Source organism: Narcine bancroftii, chromosome 5, assembly GCF_036971445.1.
Source record: "Narcine bancroftii isolate sNarBan1 chromosome 5, sNarBan1.hap1, whole genome shotgun sequence".
Classification (NCBI taxonomy): Eukaryota; Metazoa; Chordata; class Chondrichthyes; order Torpediniformes; family Narcinidae; genus Narcine; species Narcine bancroftii.
The window spans coordinates 191020361-191036435 of NC_091473.1; the positions used below are offsets into that span (position 1 = coordinate 191020361).

General features: G+C 45.6%; 1 protein-coding gene across 1 annotated transcript in view; it reads left to right on the plus strand.

Annotated features, from left to right (window-relative positions):
- The first annotated feature begins 1078 nt into the window (after window positions 1-1078).
- Window positions 1079-16075, plus strand: part of psmd4a (proteasome 26S subunit ubiquitin receptor, non-ATPase 4a) — a 34151-nt gene continuing 19154 nt past the window's right edge. Inside the window, exons 1-5 of the mRNA XM_069940381.1 lie at window positions 1079-1187; window positions 4404-4544; window positions 5548-5662; window positions 6493-6579; window positions 10345-10413. Of these exons, the coding sequence (XP_069796482.1) occupies window positions 1162-1187; window positions 4404-4544; window positions 5548-5662; window positions 6493-6579; window positions 10345-10413 (438 nt within the window). The 5' untranslated portion in view covers window positions 1079-1161. The remainder of the gene's footprint in view (window positions 1188-4403; window positions 4545-5547; window positions 5663-6492; window positions 6580-10344; window positions 10414-16075) is intronic.

The window sequence follows — 16075 nt, forward strand, 5'->3', positions numbered from 1 at the left end:
AAATAAGTCTTTAAACGAGTCCCTGATTGAGTTTGTCGTGTAGGAGTCTGATGGTGGAGGGGGAGCAGCTGTTCCTGAACCTGGTGAGTGCAAGTCTTGTGGCACCGACACCTCTTTCCTGATGGCAGCAGCGAGAACAGAGCGTGTGCTGGGTGGTGTGGATCCTTGATGATTGCTGCTGCTCTCTGCAGGGCTTTAAGCTCAGGGGTATTGGTGTCCCCCATACCGGACCATGATGCAGCCTGTCAACACACTATCAACACGTCTGTCAAAATTTGTCAGGGTTTCTGTTGTCATACCAATCTGATCTTGAAGTTCAGGAGGGGGAAATCAGGAGAACACAAACCAGCTTTCATCAAAGGGTCAGGAGTAGAGATGATTAAGAACTTCAAATTCCTGGGGGGGGGGGGGGGCAACATTTCTTTTAGACATACAGCACGGTAACAGGGCCATTTCAGGCCATGGGTCTGTGCTGCCCAATTTACAACCCCTCGTACATTTCAAACAGTGGGAGGAAATTGGAGACCCTGGGGAAAACCCACGCAGAAACTTGGAGACAAACAAACTCCTTATAGACAGCGTGGGATTCAAATCCTGATCCCGATTGGTGGTGCTGTGAAGGCATTGCGCTATCCACTACAGCATTTGACCAGTTGTATCATTGTCTGGTACGGAGGGGCCAAAGCACAGGACCGGAAAAGACGACAGTGAGTTGTTAACTCAGTCAGCCCCATCACAGGCATCAGTCTCCACTCCATCGATGACAGTGACAGGAGGTGATGTCTCAAGAAAGCAGCCTCTATCAAAGACCCCTCCCCCCCAACCCACCACCACCACACTCTTCACTCTTCACTCGCTACCAGCGGGAAGGAGGTCTAGGAGCCTAAAGACGAGCGTCCAGCGGCACAAGGACGACTCCTTCCCCTCCACCATCAAATTCCTGAATGTCTAGGAGTACAGTATTGTGGGAGGGGTCCGAGGGAGCGGTGTGGGGAGAGAGGGAGCGCCGCGGGGTGGAGGGGTCCGAGGGAACACCTCTGATATCCCGAGCTCTCACCGGTTCTTCCCATCATGCACAGCGCGGGCTGCCGGCCCCGCAGTGACGCGGCTGCTGATTGGCCAGACCTTCCACCATTAGGGTTGGCGCTGACGGTCGCAAAGATGGTTCTGGAGAGTACGATGGTCTGGTGAGAGAGCGGCCGGGGGAGTGAGGGAGCGCGGAGGGAGCGGGGCAGAGGCAGGAAGGGAGCGGGGAGGGTGAGTGTAAAAGCGGGGGCAGCAACTCCGGGTCCGCGGGGCCGCGGGTTTCGGAGCGGCCGTGACTCAGCATCAGCATCGGCCCCGGCCCGTGGATCCGGGTCATCCCCTCCCCCAACCCCGCCTTCTCATCCTCCCCTCCTCACCTCAACCCCTCTCCCCCTCCCTCAACCCTCCCTCCCCATTCACCCCCTCCCCCGCTCACTCACCCCCCACTCCTCTCCTCACCCCATCACCTCAATGCCCGTTCCTCCCCCCTTCCCATCCCCATCATCCCCTCCCCCCTCATCACCCCCTCCTCCACTCACTCCCCATCACGTAACCCCCTACCCATCCTCATCCCCTCCCCTTTCCCTCCTCACCTTCCCTTTCCCTCCTCACCTTTCCCACACTCCTCCTTCACTCCCTCCTACTACTCCTCCCCTCCCATCACCTCCTTCCCCATCACCTCCCTCTCCTTCTCTTCCTTTCCTCCCCTCCTTTTCTCCTTCCTCACCTCCCCCTCTCCTTCCTCCTTTCCCCCCACTCCCTTCCCCTTCCCCTCACTCCCCTCCCCTCACTCCTCATCCCCCTCCCCACCTGCTTCAAAAGAGCATCAATTATCCCAGTCCCAAGAAGAGCAGGATGAGCTGCCTCAATGACCTCTGCTTGTAACTCTCGCATCTTCCGTGATGAAGTGCGTTGAGAGGTTGGTCGTGGCCAGGATTACTTGTATCTACACAAAGATCCGGATCCATCCCAATTCACCTACTGCCACAATCACTCAACAGGAGATGCAACCTCACTAGCTCTGCACTCAACCCTGGATCACCTGGACGACAGCAGAATCTACATCAGGATACTTTTCGTTCATTACAGATCAGCTTTCAACACCTCAGTACTGGTCAGCAAGCTTCAAAATCCTGGGGCTCTGCAACCTGGATCCTTGACTTCCTCCTCGGAAGTCCACAATCATTATGGATCGGTAACCAGTGTTTCCTCCTCACGTATGATCAACACAGGCTCAGGGTTACGTGCTTAGCCCATTTCAAATGCCATCTACAAATTTGCTGATGACACCACGGTTGTCGGCAGAATCACAAACGACAATAAGGTTAAAAACAGGAGGGAGATAGATCAGCTCGTTGGATGGTGCACAACCTCGCACTCAACGTCAGCAAAGCTAAGGAACTGATTGTGGACTTCAGAAGGGAGAACATGAACCAGTCCTCATTGAGGGGATCAGCAGTGTTAAGAACTTCAAATTCTTGGGTATCAACATCTCTGAAGATCTGTCCTGGGGCCTCCACGTCGACGGAATCACGAAGAAGGCTCGCCAGCAGCTCGGCTTCAGGAGGAGTCTGAGGAAATTTGGTACATCACCAAAGATACCTGCAAATGTCTACAGGGGGAGAGTATTCTGACTGGTTGTATCAGGCCTGGTACTGGGACACCAATACCCCTGAGCAGAAAGCCCTGCAAGAAAGTAGTGGACACAGTCCAGGATGTCACAGGTAAAATCCTCCCCACCCTCGAGAACATCTGCAGGGAACACTGCCGTCATCAAGGATCCACCCCACCCATCACACACTCTGTTGTCTGCTGCCATCCGGAAAGAGGTGCCGATGCCACAAGACTCACACCATCAGGTTCAGGAACAGCTGCTCTCCTGCCACCATCAGACTCCTCAATGACAAACTCAATCAGGGTCTTATTTAAGGACTTTTAATTGTGCACTTTATTGATTATTTTTCTCTCTGTATTGCAGTCAGTTAGTTTACATTTCTTTATTTGTTTACACGTTCACACTCTGTACAGTTTCTTTTTGCATTACCAATAAGTGGTAATTCTGCCTCACCCACAGGAAGAGTAATGTGATGTCATGTATGTACTCTGAAAAATAAATTTGAATCTGATTGGACAGAGAAGGTTGGATGTTTGTGGGTCAGAAAGATGGACTGAATATTTTGGGTACATGAATATCCTTCCCTTGGAGCATGGCAGGCATCTCTTCTGCTCCTTTGACTCCCTCGACCATTCCCCCCTCCCTACTAATCGCCCCCTTGATACCTACCCACTATGACTGCCAGAGATGCTCCACTTGCACCCACATCACTTCCATCACCACCATTCAGGGCCCCCAAACAGTTCTTCCAAGTGAAGCAACACTTCACTTGTGAATCTGCAGGGGTTCGTCTACTGCATCTGGTGTTCCCACTGTGGTCTCCTCTACTTTGGAGAAACTGGGTGTAGACTGGGAGATCGCTTCATTGATCACTTGGCTCTGTCAGCCACAGTAGCTTGAATCTCCCAGCAGGGACCTATTGCAATTCCTCTCCCTTCCCCCACCACCCCCCCATTCCCTTGCCGACATATCTGTCCGTGGTCTGAGACCACATGCAAACTGGAGGAACAACAACTCATCTTCTGACTGGGCACCCTCCAACTGGATGGCATTAACATTGACTTCTCCAGTTTCTATTATCCACCCCACCCCCCCCATCTTTCCCTGCCTTCTTTCCTCTCTCTCTTCCTTCCCCCTTCTCTCCTTTCACAGAGCAGAATCAATGCTCTCCTTTCCTCTTGTCATATGCAATTAACACCTTTTGGCTGTTGGTCTGGACTCCCCCTCCCATTATTCCCCCATCTTTCCCCAGACTTTGATTTGGACACCTGACTTTTTTTATTTACACCTTGAAGAAGAGCTCATCTTTACCTCCTATGGACGCCGTGAAAGCGGCTGAGATCCTCCAGCATTGTTTTTACTACACACACCATCTGCAGACTTTCGTTTTTAACTCCACTTGACCGCTTCCTGTTCTCTCTCTTTTCTCCCTCTCCCCCTCCCCCCACAAAATCCCTCTGGCTCCTTTCCTCTAGCTCTCCACACCCTTCCTTCTCCATTCAGAGAGCTCTCCCTCTCCCCACTGTTTTCTCTTGTGCCCTCCCTCCCTTATCCATCTCTGACCTCTTGAGCCCATGCTCCTCCACTTGTGCCCCCCACCCCCCATCATTTTGTCCAAATTTGCTCAGGCCCAAAACGATGGTTCTGTATCTTTGCTACATAAAGGACTCTGACCTGCTGAGTTTCTCCAGCCTTGTGTTTTGCTTCAGTCACTGTGTCTGCAGACTTTGGTGCTTCACTTTTTTCTCCTGTCTTGTTACAGTGTGGATAACAGTGAACACATGAGGAATGGAGACTTCTTGCCAACCAGACTGCAAGCACAGCAGGATGCCGTCAACATCGTTTGCCATTCAAAAACACGGAGCAATCCTGAGAACAACGTGGGTCTCATCACGCTGGCTAAGTAAGTCACTTCATCACTATTTATCGATCCTTAAATTTAGACACTCAGCAGGGAAACTGGCCCTTGAGTCTGTGCTGCCCAGTTACACCTAACTGACCTTTCCACCATCCCTGGTACGTTTTGAAGGGTGAGAGGAAACCAGAGCTCCTGGAGAAAACCCACAGACATGGGGAGAACATACAAACTCCTTACAGACAGTGCCAGATTCAAGCTTTGAGCTAATCGCTATGTTTACCGTACCGCCACTTTTGAGATGCACATTAAAGGCTTTCTTGGACCGAGCTTTTGGTCCCGAGTTCCTGTGTAAATCATATACTCCTTTATTTTCATAATCCTATGCAAGGTGTGAGTTCTCCTTGCATGCCATGACTAAAAACTTGTGGAAAAAGTTTGACTAGCTTTGGAAATTGTGAAATAGAAGAACTTGCCTCAGTGTTGCCTGCAATAAGCCAACCAGCAGCACTTGGGCTCTCAAAATGACCACTCTATTGAAGCTCATCCTCCTTTTATATTAACCCAGAACTAACCAGTACCACCCTGGTGCCCACTTCGCTCCTGCTGTCTCCCAATGATGCCTTCTGTGGAAAGTAACCAGTACAGTGGAGCCCCCAATTTAACGCAAATCCAGATATAACTCAATGAGTTATTGGACTCAGGCATCGGGTTACAACCAGGAGTGAGTTAGTGGACTATTGCAAGGAGCAGGCTGCCGCGGGGAGTCGATGACCCCTGCAGTTGTGCTGAAGTTCTGCTTCACTTGGAAGGGCTGTTTGGGGCCCCTAATGGCGGTGAAAAAGGAGGAGAGGGTGCCAGTGGAGCACTGAGGAGGGTGATTGGTGGGGAGGGAAGAGGTGTACCTCATAAGTGAGACCTACTGAGTTCCTCCAGCATTTCTGTGTTTTTCCAAGAATCACAGCATCTGCGTTTCACTCCAGATTCATTTGTATATCAGGGAGCGCTGAATGTTCTGTTCTAACAGCTTTCTCTCTTGGTCCATTGGCAGTAACTGTGAGGTGCTGACGACCCTAACTCCTGATACAGGGCGGATTCTCTCCAAACTTCATGCTGTGCAGCCGACTGGGAAAATCAGCTTCTGCACTGGCATTAGAGTTGCCCACGTAAGAGAGATCTTGCTCTTTCTCCACCCCTTCTAAACCATTCAGAATGTCGTGATCGGTTGTTTTGCGGCGGTATTACAGGCGGAACATTTCAATTAATTATATTGAAAAATAATAAATCAATTGGTGCAAAAGAAGAGAAGGTGAGGTGGTATCCGTGGTTCACTGTCCATTCAGAAATCTGATGGCGGAGGGGAGGGGAAGCAGCTGTTTCTATTCCGATGGAGCCTTCAGGCTCCTGGACCTCCTTCCCGATGGTAGCAGAGTGAAGAGAGCATGGCCTGGGTGGTGGGGGGGGGTCCTTGAGGATAGAGGCTGCTTTCTTAGGACACCACCTCTTGTAGACTTCCTCGATGAAGACTGGTGCCCGTGATAGCGTTGGCCGAGTTCACGACTCTCTGTGGCCTTTTCCAGTCCTGTGCATACCAGATAGTGATGCCACCAGTCAGAATGCTCTCCACAGTCCACCTGCAGAAATTTGCAAGAGATTTTGGTGGCATACTAAATCTCGTCGTGAAGTGTAGCCGCTGGCGAGCCTTCTTAATTATTGCATCAACATGGAGGCCTCAGGACAGATCTTCAGAGTCGTTGACACCCAGGTATTTGAAGTTCTTGACCCTTTCCACTGCTGACCCCATCTTTCAAACGCAGTCGCTCCCAGGTTGCTGTCTGAAGTAATTAGTCATTATTGTCAGCTGAAGTGGGAGAAGGGGTAATGTTGAGGAGAGGGGAGGTTTGTGTAGTGCATAAGAGAACATGGAGAAGGTGGGGGGGGGGGCAAGCTGAATGCATTGTATCTGTGCTGAAATTCTGTGTGAACTCTTTTCCAGTTAGCTCTTAAACATCGACAAGGAAAGAACCACAAAACGCGAATAATTGTATTTGTTGGAAGCCCAGTGGAAGATGGTGAGAAGGATGTAAGTAACAGCGCACTTGTTTCTACTACGGATTCATTACCCCTTCCTCAATTTTCCTTCCAAAATCTGTATTGACTTTCAGTAATATAGTGGAATTGGGTCACTAAGGTTGGTTACTGATTTTGTTCAAATTAAAATTTTATTTACAACGGGGAAGAAGCCGATCCTGGCTGTTGAAACCCGTACCACCCAATTAACCTACCGGCTGTACATTTTGGAGGGCGGGAATAAACCGGAGCCACTGGGGAAAACCCACGCAGGTCATGGGGAGAACGTACAAACTTCCTGCTGACAGTGTAGAATTCAAATCTGGGTGGCTGGCACTGTCAAGGGCTTGTGCTAACCGTGCTGCCCTGACTCCTGGATTTTTTTCAGATTTATTGTCAGAGTACATACATGACACTACATACAACCCCAAGGTTCCTTTTTCCTGCGGGCGCGGCAGAATTACCACTAATTGGTAGTGCAAAAAATAAACTGTGCCCAGCGTGAACAGAAACAATCAAAAGAACTGTGAACAGTTAACGAATGTAAACAAACTATGCGATACAGAGAGCAGAGAAAATCAATAAAGTGCTCAAGTCCGAGTCCTTAAATGAGTCTCTGAGTTTGTCATTGAGGAGTCTGATGGTGGAGGGGGAGCAGCTATTCCTCAACCTGGTGGTGGGCGTCTTGTGGCACCGATACCTCTTTCCTAATGACAGCAGCGAGTACAGAGCGCGTGCTGGGTGGTGGGGGTCTTTGAGGATTGCTGCTGCTCTCTGACGCCAGCCTTCCCTGTCGATGTACTCAATAGTGGGGAAGCTTTTGCCTGTGATGTTTTGGGCTCTGACCACTACCTTTTGGAGGGCTTTACCCTCCGGGGTATTGGTGTTCCCATACCAGACCGTGATGCAGCCAGTCAGCACACTTTCCACCACACATCTGTAGAAGTTTGCCAAGGTTTCCAATGTCATACCAAACTTCTGCAAACGGCCAAGGAAGTAGAGGCGCTGACGAGCTTCAGTGTGTCATTAGTGTGTTGGGTCCAGGAAAGATCCTCCAAGATAGTGATGTCCATGAACATAAATTTGCTCCCCCTCTCCACTGATTGCCCCAATGATCACTGGATTGTATACTTCTGGCTTTCAATTCTGCACACATGTACGAGCCTTTCAGCAAGCTGTTGGCTGTCGACCTTCGCTAACTGATAAGCACTCTGGTCTGTGAGCCAGAACCCTGAGTTCAGCCCCCACCAAAGAGATCTGGCAGTCCCCTCTACATCAGAGAGATTGGACTAGACATTGTTTGGTTGAGCACCTTCGCTTTATCCGCTGCAGTAATGGGGGATCACCCAGTGGCCACACCTCATCCTCACACTGACATTCCCTCTGTCCGCGGACTTGGGCACCGCCAAACCAAGGCCACTCGCAAATTGGACAAACACCCAATAGTCCAGAAAACCGGACTTCCCGAAAACCCTCAAACATTTTAATTTTAGCAGCCTTTTGTGTGTGTGTGTAAGCGCCACAGATGCGTAGCGGCAATGAGCAGCCGTGATTTTTGTTGAGTGTTGACTTTATTTTTTTTAAAAACTGCTCATTTTGATAAATGAGGCCTGCTAATGAATAAACTATCAAAATTTACCTGCTCATCTCTTTATTCCTCCGCCGCGCATTTTACATAGCGGTCAGCACAGTGCTGTATCAGCACCAGCTATCCAGGTTCTGATCCGATGCCAACTGTTCGGAGTTTGTGGGCTCTGCCCGTGTCTACATGGTTTCCTCCCAAAGGGCCTGTTGCCGTGCTGTAGGTTTAAATTTGAATTTTAAAAGTACTGCCAAAAATACTTACCCAATCCCCAAGCAGTCTGGATTTTCGGACTTCTACTGTATTTTGTCCAGGCACCCTCCATTCAGATGGCATTAACATCAAGTTCTCTGATTTCTGTTGAGTTCTCCCCTGTCTGTACCTCTCTCTCTCTCTCTCTCTCCCATCCCTCTGTCTCCCTTCCTCCAGCACCCCACCCACTCCCCTCTCCATTCAGGTTGAGATACCCCACCCAACACCACAGCTTTTTTTAAAAATCCTCTACCCTCCCATCTGTATCCACTGTTGGCCTCAGCCCCTCCCCCCCCCACCCTCTTTTTATGCAGGCACCTGCCTGCCTTTGCTCAAACCTGATTAAGGTCTTGGGCCCGAAATGTTGGTCATGTATCGTTGCTATGAAGATCGCAGCACGTTTGGCGTAGCGGATAGCGCAATGCCTTTACAGCGTCAGCGATCAGGACTGGGGTTCGAATCCTGTGCAGTGTGTAAGGAGTTCTCCCCAGGTCTGCGTGGGTTTTCTCCGGGGGCTCTGGTTTCCTCCCACTGGGGCGGGGGGGGGGGAAGGGTGGTGTAGTTTAATTGGGTGTAAATTGAGCGACATGGACTTGTGGGCCAAATAGCCTGTTATCATGCAGTATGTCTAAAAATTTTAATTTAAATTAAGAATGTGAGTTTTATTTAGATTCTTCTCGGTTGCAGGTCAATTGGGTGGCATGGGCATGTGGGCCTGTTACCATGATGTAGGTCTAAATTAAATTAAAACGCTGGGTGACCTCCTGAGTTTCATCGGCATTTTTGTGTATTAAATGATAATCCAGCTCGTACCTTCCGTTCTGTACTGACGGACTGAATCAGGTGTCATTTCTGTTTTCTCTGGTGGGCATTGCTGTTGCAATTAAGGACTATTCTCCCTAGTGACTCCCTTCGGACATGACTGACGCTGGATTTTGCAGACATTTTCAGTGGTTGGTTTAGGATCTGCTCTCTAACCAAATGACAAGAGAATCTTCAAAATGATAACTATCAGTTATTGAGGCAGATAACTTCCCCGGCAGCCACTTGCCCTAGGGCTTAGTGATTCCTTGTGGAACAGCCCACATTGCCATCCAATGTTGCACTGGTCGAGTCGACACAAAAGGTCTGCTGACGCTGGGATTGTAGTCAAAACATAGAGATGCTGGAGGAACTCAGCCGTTCTCGCAGCATCCATAGGGGATACAGATATATTACCGAGGTTACGGGCCTGAGCCCTTCCTCAAGGTATGAGGAAAAAGAGACAGGTGTCTGTGTTAACGGCTGGGGAAGAATGGGAGATTGGAGGAGTACAGACCAACAGACAAAAGGTATTCATTGGATATAATAAGACGAGAGGTGAAAGGAAGGGTGAGAATTGATTTTGGCTCTGTGAAAGGAGACAGGGAAAAGGGAAGAGAGAGAGGGGGGAAAGGGAAGAGAGAAGGGGAAGGGAAAATAGATGGAGGGGAGAGAGAGATAAAGGGAAGAGAGGGGAAAATGGAAGAGACAGAGAGAGGGGAAAAAGGGAGAGACAGGATAAAGGAAAGAGAGGTAAAACTAAAAGAAAGGAGATATGGGAATGGGGGTGTTCTATCAGAAACCAGAGAAGTTGTTGTTAACGCCATCCGGTTGGAGGGTGCCCAGACGGAAGATGAAGTGTTGTTCCTCCAATTTGTGGGTGGCCTCAGTTTGCCAGTGCATAAAACCATGGACAGACACGTCAGTGTGGGAATGGGGCGGAGAATTGAAAAGAGTGACCATTCGGAGATCCGCGCTATTTGGACACTTGAATCAGACAGTAAAGTTGTCCATGTTCAAGTAGGGCACTACTGCTTGGGACAGGGAGGAGGTGGGTATGGAGAGGCAGCCACAGTGTTCTGACAGGTTCTCCGCTGCTGCTGCTAAGGCTATGAATGTCTCTCTGTGGTTGACTCCTTGCAGTTGATTAAATTGGCCAAGAGACTGAAGAAGGAGAAGGTGAACGTGGATATTGTGAACTTTGGAGAGGAGGTGAGTCTGAATCAGAATTTATTGTCGTGAACGTGTCACAAAATTAATTGTTTTGCAGCAGCGTTACAGATGAAAATGTTGCTATAAATCACACTTCAAAAACTTTTTAACTGTGAGAAAATAGGAGAAAGTGAGGCCGTGTCTGTGGTTCATTGTCCATTCAGAAATCTGACAGTGGTGGGGAAGAAGCAAGTCTTCAGGCTCCTGTACCTCCTTCTTGATGTTAGTAGTGTGAAGAGGGCATGGCCTGGGTGGTGGGGGTCTTTGAGGACAAAGACACCGCCTCTTGTACCTATCCTCGATGGAGTGAAGACTGGTGCCTGTGATTTCAGTGGCCAAGTTAGCAACCTTCTGCAGTCTTTTCCTGTCCCGTGCAATGGCACTTCTTTTTTTTTAAATTTTTTATTTTTCACACCATAAATCACATTAGCCATGATATACACTATTTCTTTTTCACACATATACAGTGACTTTTTCTCCCCCCCCCTCCCTCCTCCCAAGCCACCCCCCCCCTCATCCATTTTAGGTATACAATCTAGGTTGCATTAAGCCAGTCAGACAATGTTGTCATTCAACAAAAATACACCAGAAATTCTACTGAGTCCATTCTTTTCTTTCCTTCTCCTTCCATCAACTTAGGTAATGTTTGTCCCCGGTAGGTTTTCGCTATTGTATTTAATGTAAGGCTCCCATACTTGTTCGAATATTTCAATATTATTTCTTAACCTATATGTTATTTTTTCTAATGGAATACATTTATTCATTTAAATTTAGTAGTTTCTTCCTTTTAATTTGGTTATGTATTCCATTAATATTTAAAGTCATGTAGTTCAGCGTAGCCCTTTTATATTTTGTTTATCTTCTCTTTCCGTTTTTCCATCATTACCTTTCGCAATGGCACTTCCATACCAAGTTGTGATCTGACCAGTCAGAATGCTCTCCACGGTACATCTGTAGAAAGTTTTGAGAGTCTTTGATAACAGAGCAGAACCCCTCACGGTGAAACCGCTGGTGAGCCCTCTTTTTGATTTCATCGACATGAAGGCCCCAGGACAGATCCTCAGAGATGTTGACACCCAGGAATTTGAAGTTCTTGACTGTCTCTACTGTTGACCCCTCAGGGGAGGACTGGTTTGAGTTCGCCTGAAGCCCTCCATCAATTCCTTAATTTTGCTAATGTTGAGTGCAAGGTTGTTATTGTGACAGCTCTCAACCAGCTGATCTTTCTCCCTCCTTGAAAGCTTCCTTGTTGCTGTTTGTGTTCTGCCGACGACTGTGGTGTCGTTGGCAAATTTGTGGACGGGATAGAGACCACACCTGGATCATTTGGGTCCTCATTTAGGAAAGGATGCGCTGATGTTGGAGAGGTTCACAAGGATGATTCGGGAATAAAAAGATTTTCTGTGATGAGCATTTGACAGCCCTTGGTTTGGAATTTAGGAGAATGAGGGGGGGGTGGGATATCTCATTGAAACATTTTGAATGTTGAAAGGTGTGGACAGAGTAGATGGAGAAAGGTTGTTTCTCACAGTGGGAGAGTTAGGGCAAGAGGGCACAACTTCAGGATTGAAGGGCGTCCGCTCAGAACAGAGATGTGAAGGAATTTCTTCAGCCGGAGGGTGGTAAATCTGAAATTTGTAGGTACAAGCAGGCATGGAGGCCGGGTTGTTGCGTATATTTAAGCCAGGTTTTTGCTTAGCCAGGACATCAAAGGTTATGGGGAGAGTGCCGGGCAGTGGGACTGAGTGGGAAAATGGATCAGCTCATGACTAAATGATGGGGCAGACTCGATGGGTTGAACAGCCTATTTCTGCTCCTATGTCCTTATGGTCTTAAAAGTTGGATTGAGGGAGCCTGAAGAAGCAATGGAAACTTAGTAGAAAGTTTGTAAATCCTTGGGCAGTGAAATTTGAGTTTCCTGTTTGGTGTCCAGACTCTTGATACAGTAAATTCCCTGGTATCCCAGAATTCAAGCAACCAGCAAAAACATTTGAGGAAAAATAAGTTTAAAATTATAAAAGTAAATGCTGTCTGAAGTAACTCATCAACCTTTGGTGAAGTTGGGAGCAAATGTCCAGCCAGCGGGGGGGCCTTGCTCGTAGCTGCTGTTGGAATAAAGTTGTGTGAAGCAGCAATGGCGTCGCCCAGGATAAAGAGCTGATTGATGCCGCTTGCCATTGGGATGACTCTCTCAGTGTCTCCTTATCCCTTCTTGGTAAGAGTTGCCCTAGTCAGAGGCTCTATCTGTAAACTTGGGGAAGGGGGGTGTTAATTATCTATAATGATATTGTTTGTCTTTCGGCCGGCTCTGTGGAGGGGGAGGAACCTGCAGATGCAGCGAGGGTTAAATGTTTTCAAAGAATGACTGAAAATAAAGTCAAATGCTTTAAGGTTTGTATATTCATGCAAGTGAAGTTTGTTCAGTGTAAGTACATGATGGTAGTTTTGTCTTTTAAATTGTTTATTCTTAATGCAGGTGTATTAGTTAGACTTTGTAAAAGTGAGTCTCAAGCAATCTGAAAATACATTCATCCGGCATCTACCAATCCCCATTGGTGTACTAGTGGATTGTATGAGGGAGGAAAATGTGGAATGAAAATATTTCTCTGGTGACTGAAGACAAATTCTGATTTCAGATTGTCGGAGTACATACATGACAGCACAAACAACCCTGAGATTCTTTTTCTTGCAGCCCAGGCAGAATTTCCTCTTATTTGTAGGGCAAAAAATAATTCTACACAATGAACACATGTAAACAAATAAAGAAATGTAAACAAACTGCAAAGTAGAGAGATAAAAATCTAAAGTGCAAAAGTAAGAGTCCTTAAATAAGCCCCTGATTGAATTTGTTGTTGAAGAGTCTGATGGTGGAGGGGTAGCAGCTGTTCCTGAACCTGGTGGTGTAAGTCTCTTTCCTGATAGCAGCAGCGAGAATAGAGCATGTGCTGGGTGTTATAGATCCTTAATGATTGCTGATACCTACCCACGGCAGCGTTCCCTGTAGATGTTCTCGATGGTGGGGAGGGCTTTGCCCGTAGTGTCCTGGGCTGTGTCCACTACCTTTTGGAGGACTGACTTTACACTCAGGATATTGGTATCCCCGTGCTGCCGGTCAGCACACTTTCTACCACACCTCTGTAGAAATTTGTCAGGGTTTCAGATGTTGTACTGAATCTCTGCAAACTCTCGAGGAAGTCGAGGCGCTGATGTACTTTCTTCACAATGCCATTGGTGTGTTGTTTCCAGGAAAGATCCTCCCAAGAACTTAAATTTGCACCCCCTCTCCACCTATGATTCCCCCAATGATCACCTATGATTCCCCCAATGATCGATGGATTGTACACCTTTGGCTTTCCTGAAGTCAACAATCAGCTCCTTAGTTTTGGTGACATTGAGTGCGAGGTTGTTTTTTTTTAAATTTTTTATTTTTCACACTATAAACCACATTGATCAAGATACATACATTTTTCTTTTCAAATATATACAGTGTCGTTTTTCCCCCCCCCTCCCTCTTCCCATCCCACCCTCCCTACCTCCCCTCCCATTCATTTAAAGTACAGAATCTAAGATACATTAAACCCGTCAAACAATGTCACTCAATAAAAATAAACAAGAAATTCCACTGAGTCAATTCTTTTCATTTCCTTCTCCTTCTGTCATTTTAGGTGGTAGATGTCCCTGGTAGGTTTTCTCTATTGTGTTTCATATATGGCTCCCATATTTGTTCAAATATTGTAATATTATTTCTTAAATTATATGTTATTTTTTCTAATGGAATACATTTATTCATTTCTATATACCATTGTTGTATTCTCAAGTTATCTTCTAATTTCCAGGCTGACATAATACATTTTTTTGCTACGGCTAGGGCTATCCTAACAAATCTTTTTTGTGCACCATCCAAATCAAGTCCAAATTCTTTGTTTTTTATGTTACTTAGGAGGAAGATCTCTGGGTTTTTTGGTATATTGCTTTCTGTGATTTTATTTAATATCTGGTTTAGATCTTCCCAAAATTTTTTCACTTTCTCACACGTCCAGATTGCATGAATTGTTGTTCCCATTTCTTTTTTACAACAAAAACATCTGTCAGATGCTGTTGGGTCCCATTTATTTATCTTTTGAGGTGTAATGTATAGCCTGTGTATCCAGTTATATTGTATCATACGTAACCTCGTGTATTGTATTTCTCATAGTTCCAGAGCATGACTTCTCCCATGTTTCCTTCTTTATCTTTATGGTTTTTTTTCAATCTTTTTATTATTATAATTTATAAACACATACAGTTCAAAGAGATATAAAAAATACATAGTAAGTAATGAATTAATACAGATATTAAACAATATTACAGAATAAAAATATATCATAAAAAAATTTTAGATCAGTTTAGGGTGTGAACTATCTCTAAAAAAAAGATATAATTAATAACAATATATGAAAAAAGAGAGAAAAAAAACCCAAAAAAGAAGAAAAAACAAATCTGAATTAAAAAAACTTTAAAAAAAACCTACAGATATAGCTAAACCACGCCGATCACTCCGATCTCATCTTACAGCCCAATTATCATACATAATCATAGAAAGAAAACAGAGCCAGATCAACTCACCACAAATGAAAATATTGAATAAATGGTCGCCAGGTTAACTCAAACTTAGAAGGGGATTCATAGACAGAGTTTCTAATTTTCTCTAAATTTAAACATAGTATAGTTTGGGTAAACCATTGGAAAACAGTGGGAGGATTAACCTCTTTCCAATTCAATAGTATAGATCTTCTAGCCATTAGTGTAAGAAAAGCAATCATACGATCCGCAGGAAGAGATAAATAAGTCAAATCTATCATAGGTAATCCAAAAATTGCAGTAATGGGATGTGGTTGTAAATCAATATTCAAAACAGTAGATATAATGGAAAAAATTTCCTTCCAATAATTCTGTAAAGAGGGACAGGACCAAAACATATGTGTAAGGGAAGCTATTTCCAATTGACATTTATCACATATAGGATCGATATGAGAATAAAAGCGATGGAGTTTATCTTTAGACATATGAGCTCTATGAACAACTTTAAACTGTATTAGTGAATGTTTTGCACATAGAGAAGAAGAGTTTACCAGTCGCAGAATTTTATTCCAATTTTCATTGGAAATATGAAGATTGAGTTCTCTTTCCCAATCATTTTTAAACTTTTCAAAAGTCCCAGAATTTATTTTTGTAATTATATTATATAATTTAGATATCACACCTTTTGGAGGGAATTTTGAATATAGTATATCCTCTAAAACAGTCGTAGTCTCCCGATTGGGAAAAGAGGGTAAAGTCGAAACTAAGAAACTCCTAATCTGCAAATATCGAAAGAAATGAGATCGAGGTAAATCATATTTCATGGATAATTGTTCAAATGACATGAAAGAGTTATCCAAGAATAAATCCGAAAAGCATGTTATACCTTTAACTTTCCAGAGTAAATAAGCTTGATCAATTAGAGAGGGATGAAAAAGGAAATTTAGTACAATAGGAGTTTCCAAGATAAAATGAGTTAGGCCAAAAAATCTCCGGAATTGAAACCATATACGTAGTGTATGATTAGCCATTGGATTATCAATTTGTTTATATAATTTAGTAAGAGTAAAAGGGAGAGCAGCTCCCAAAATAGAGCTAATTG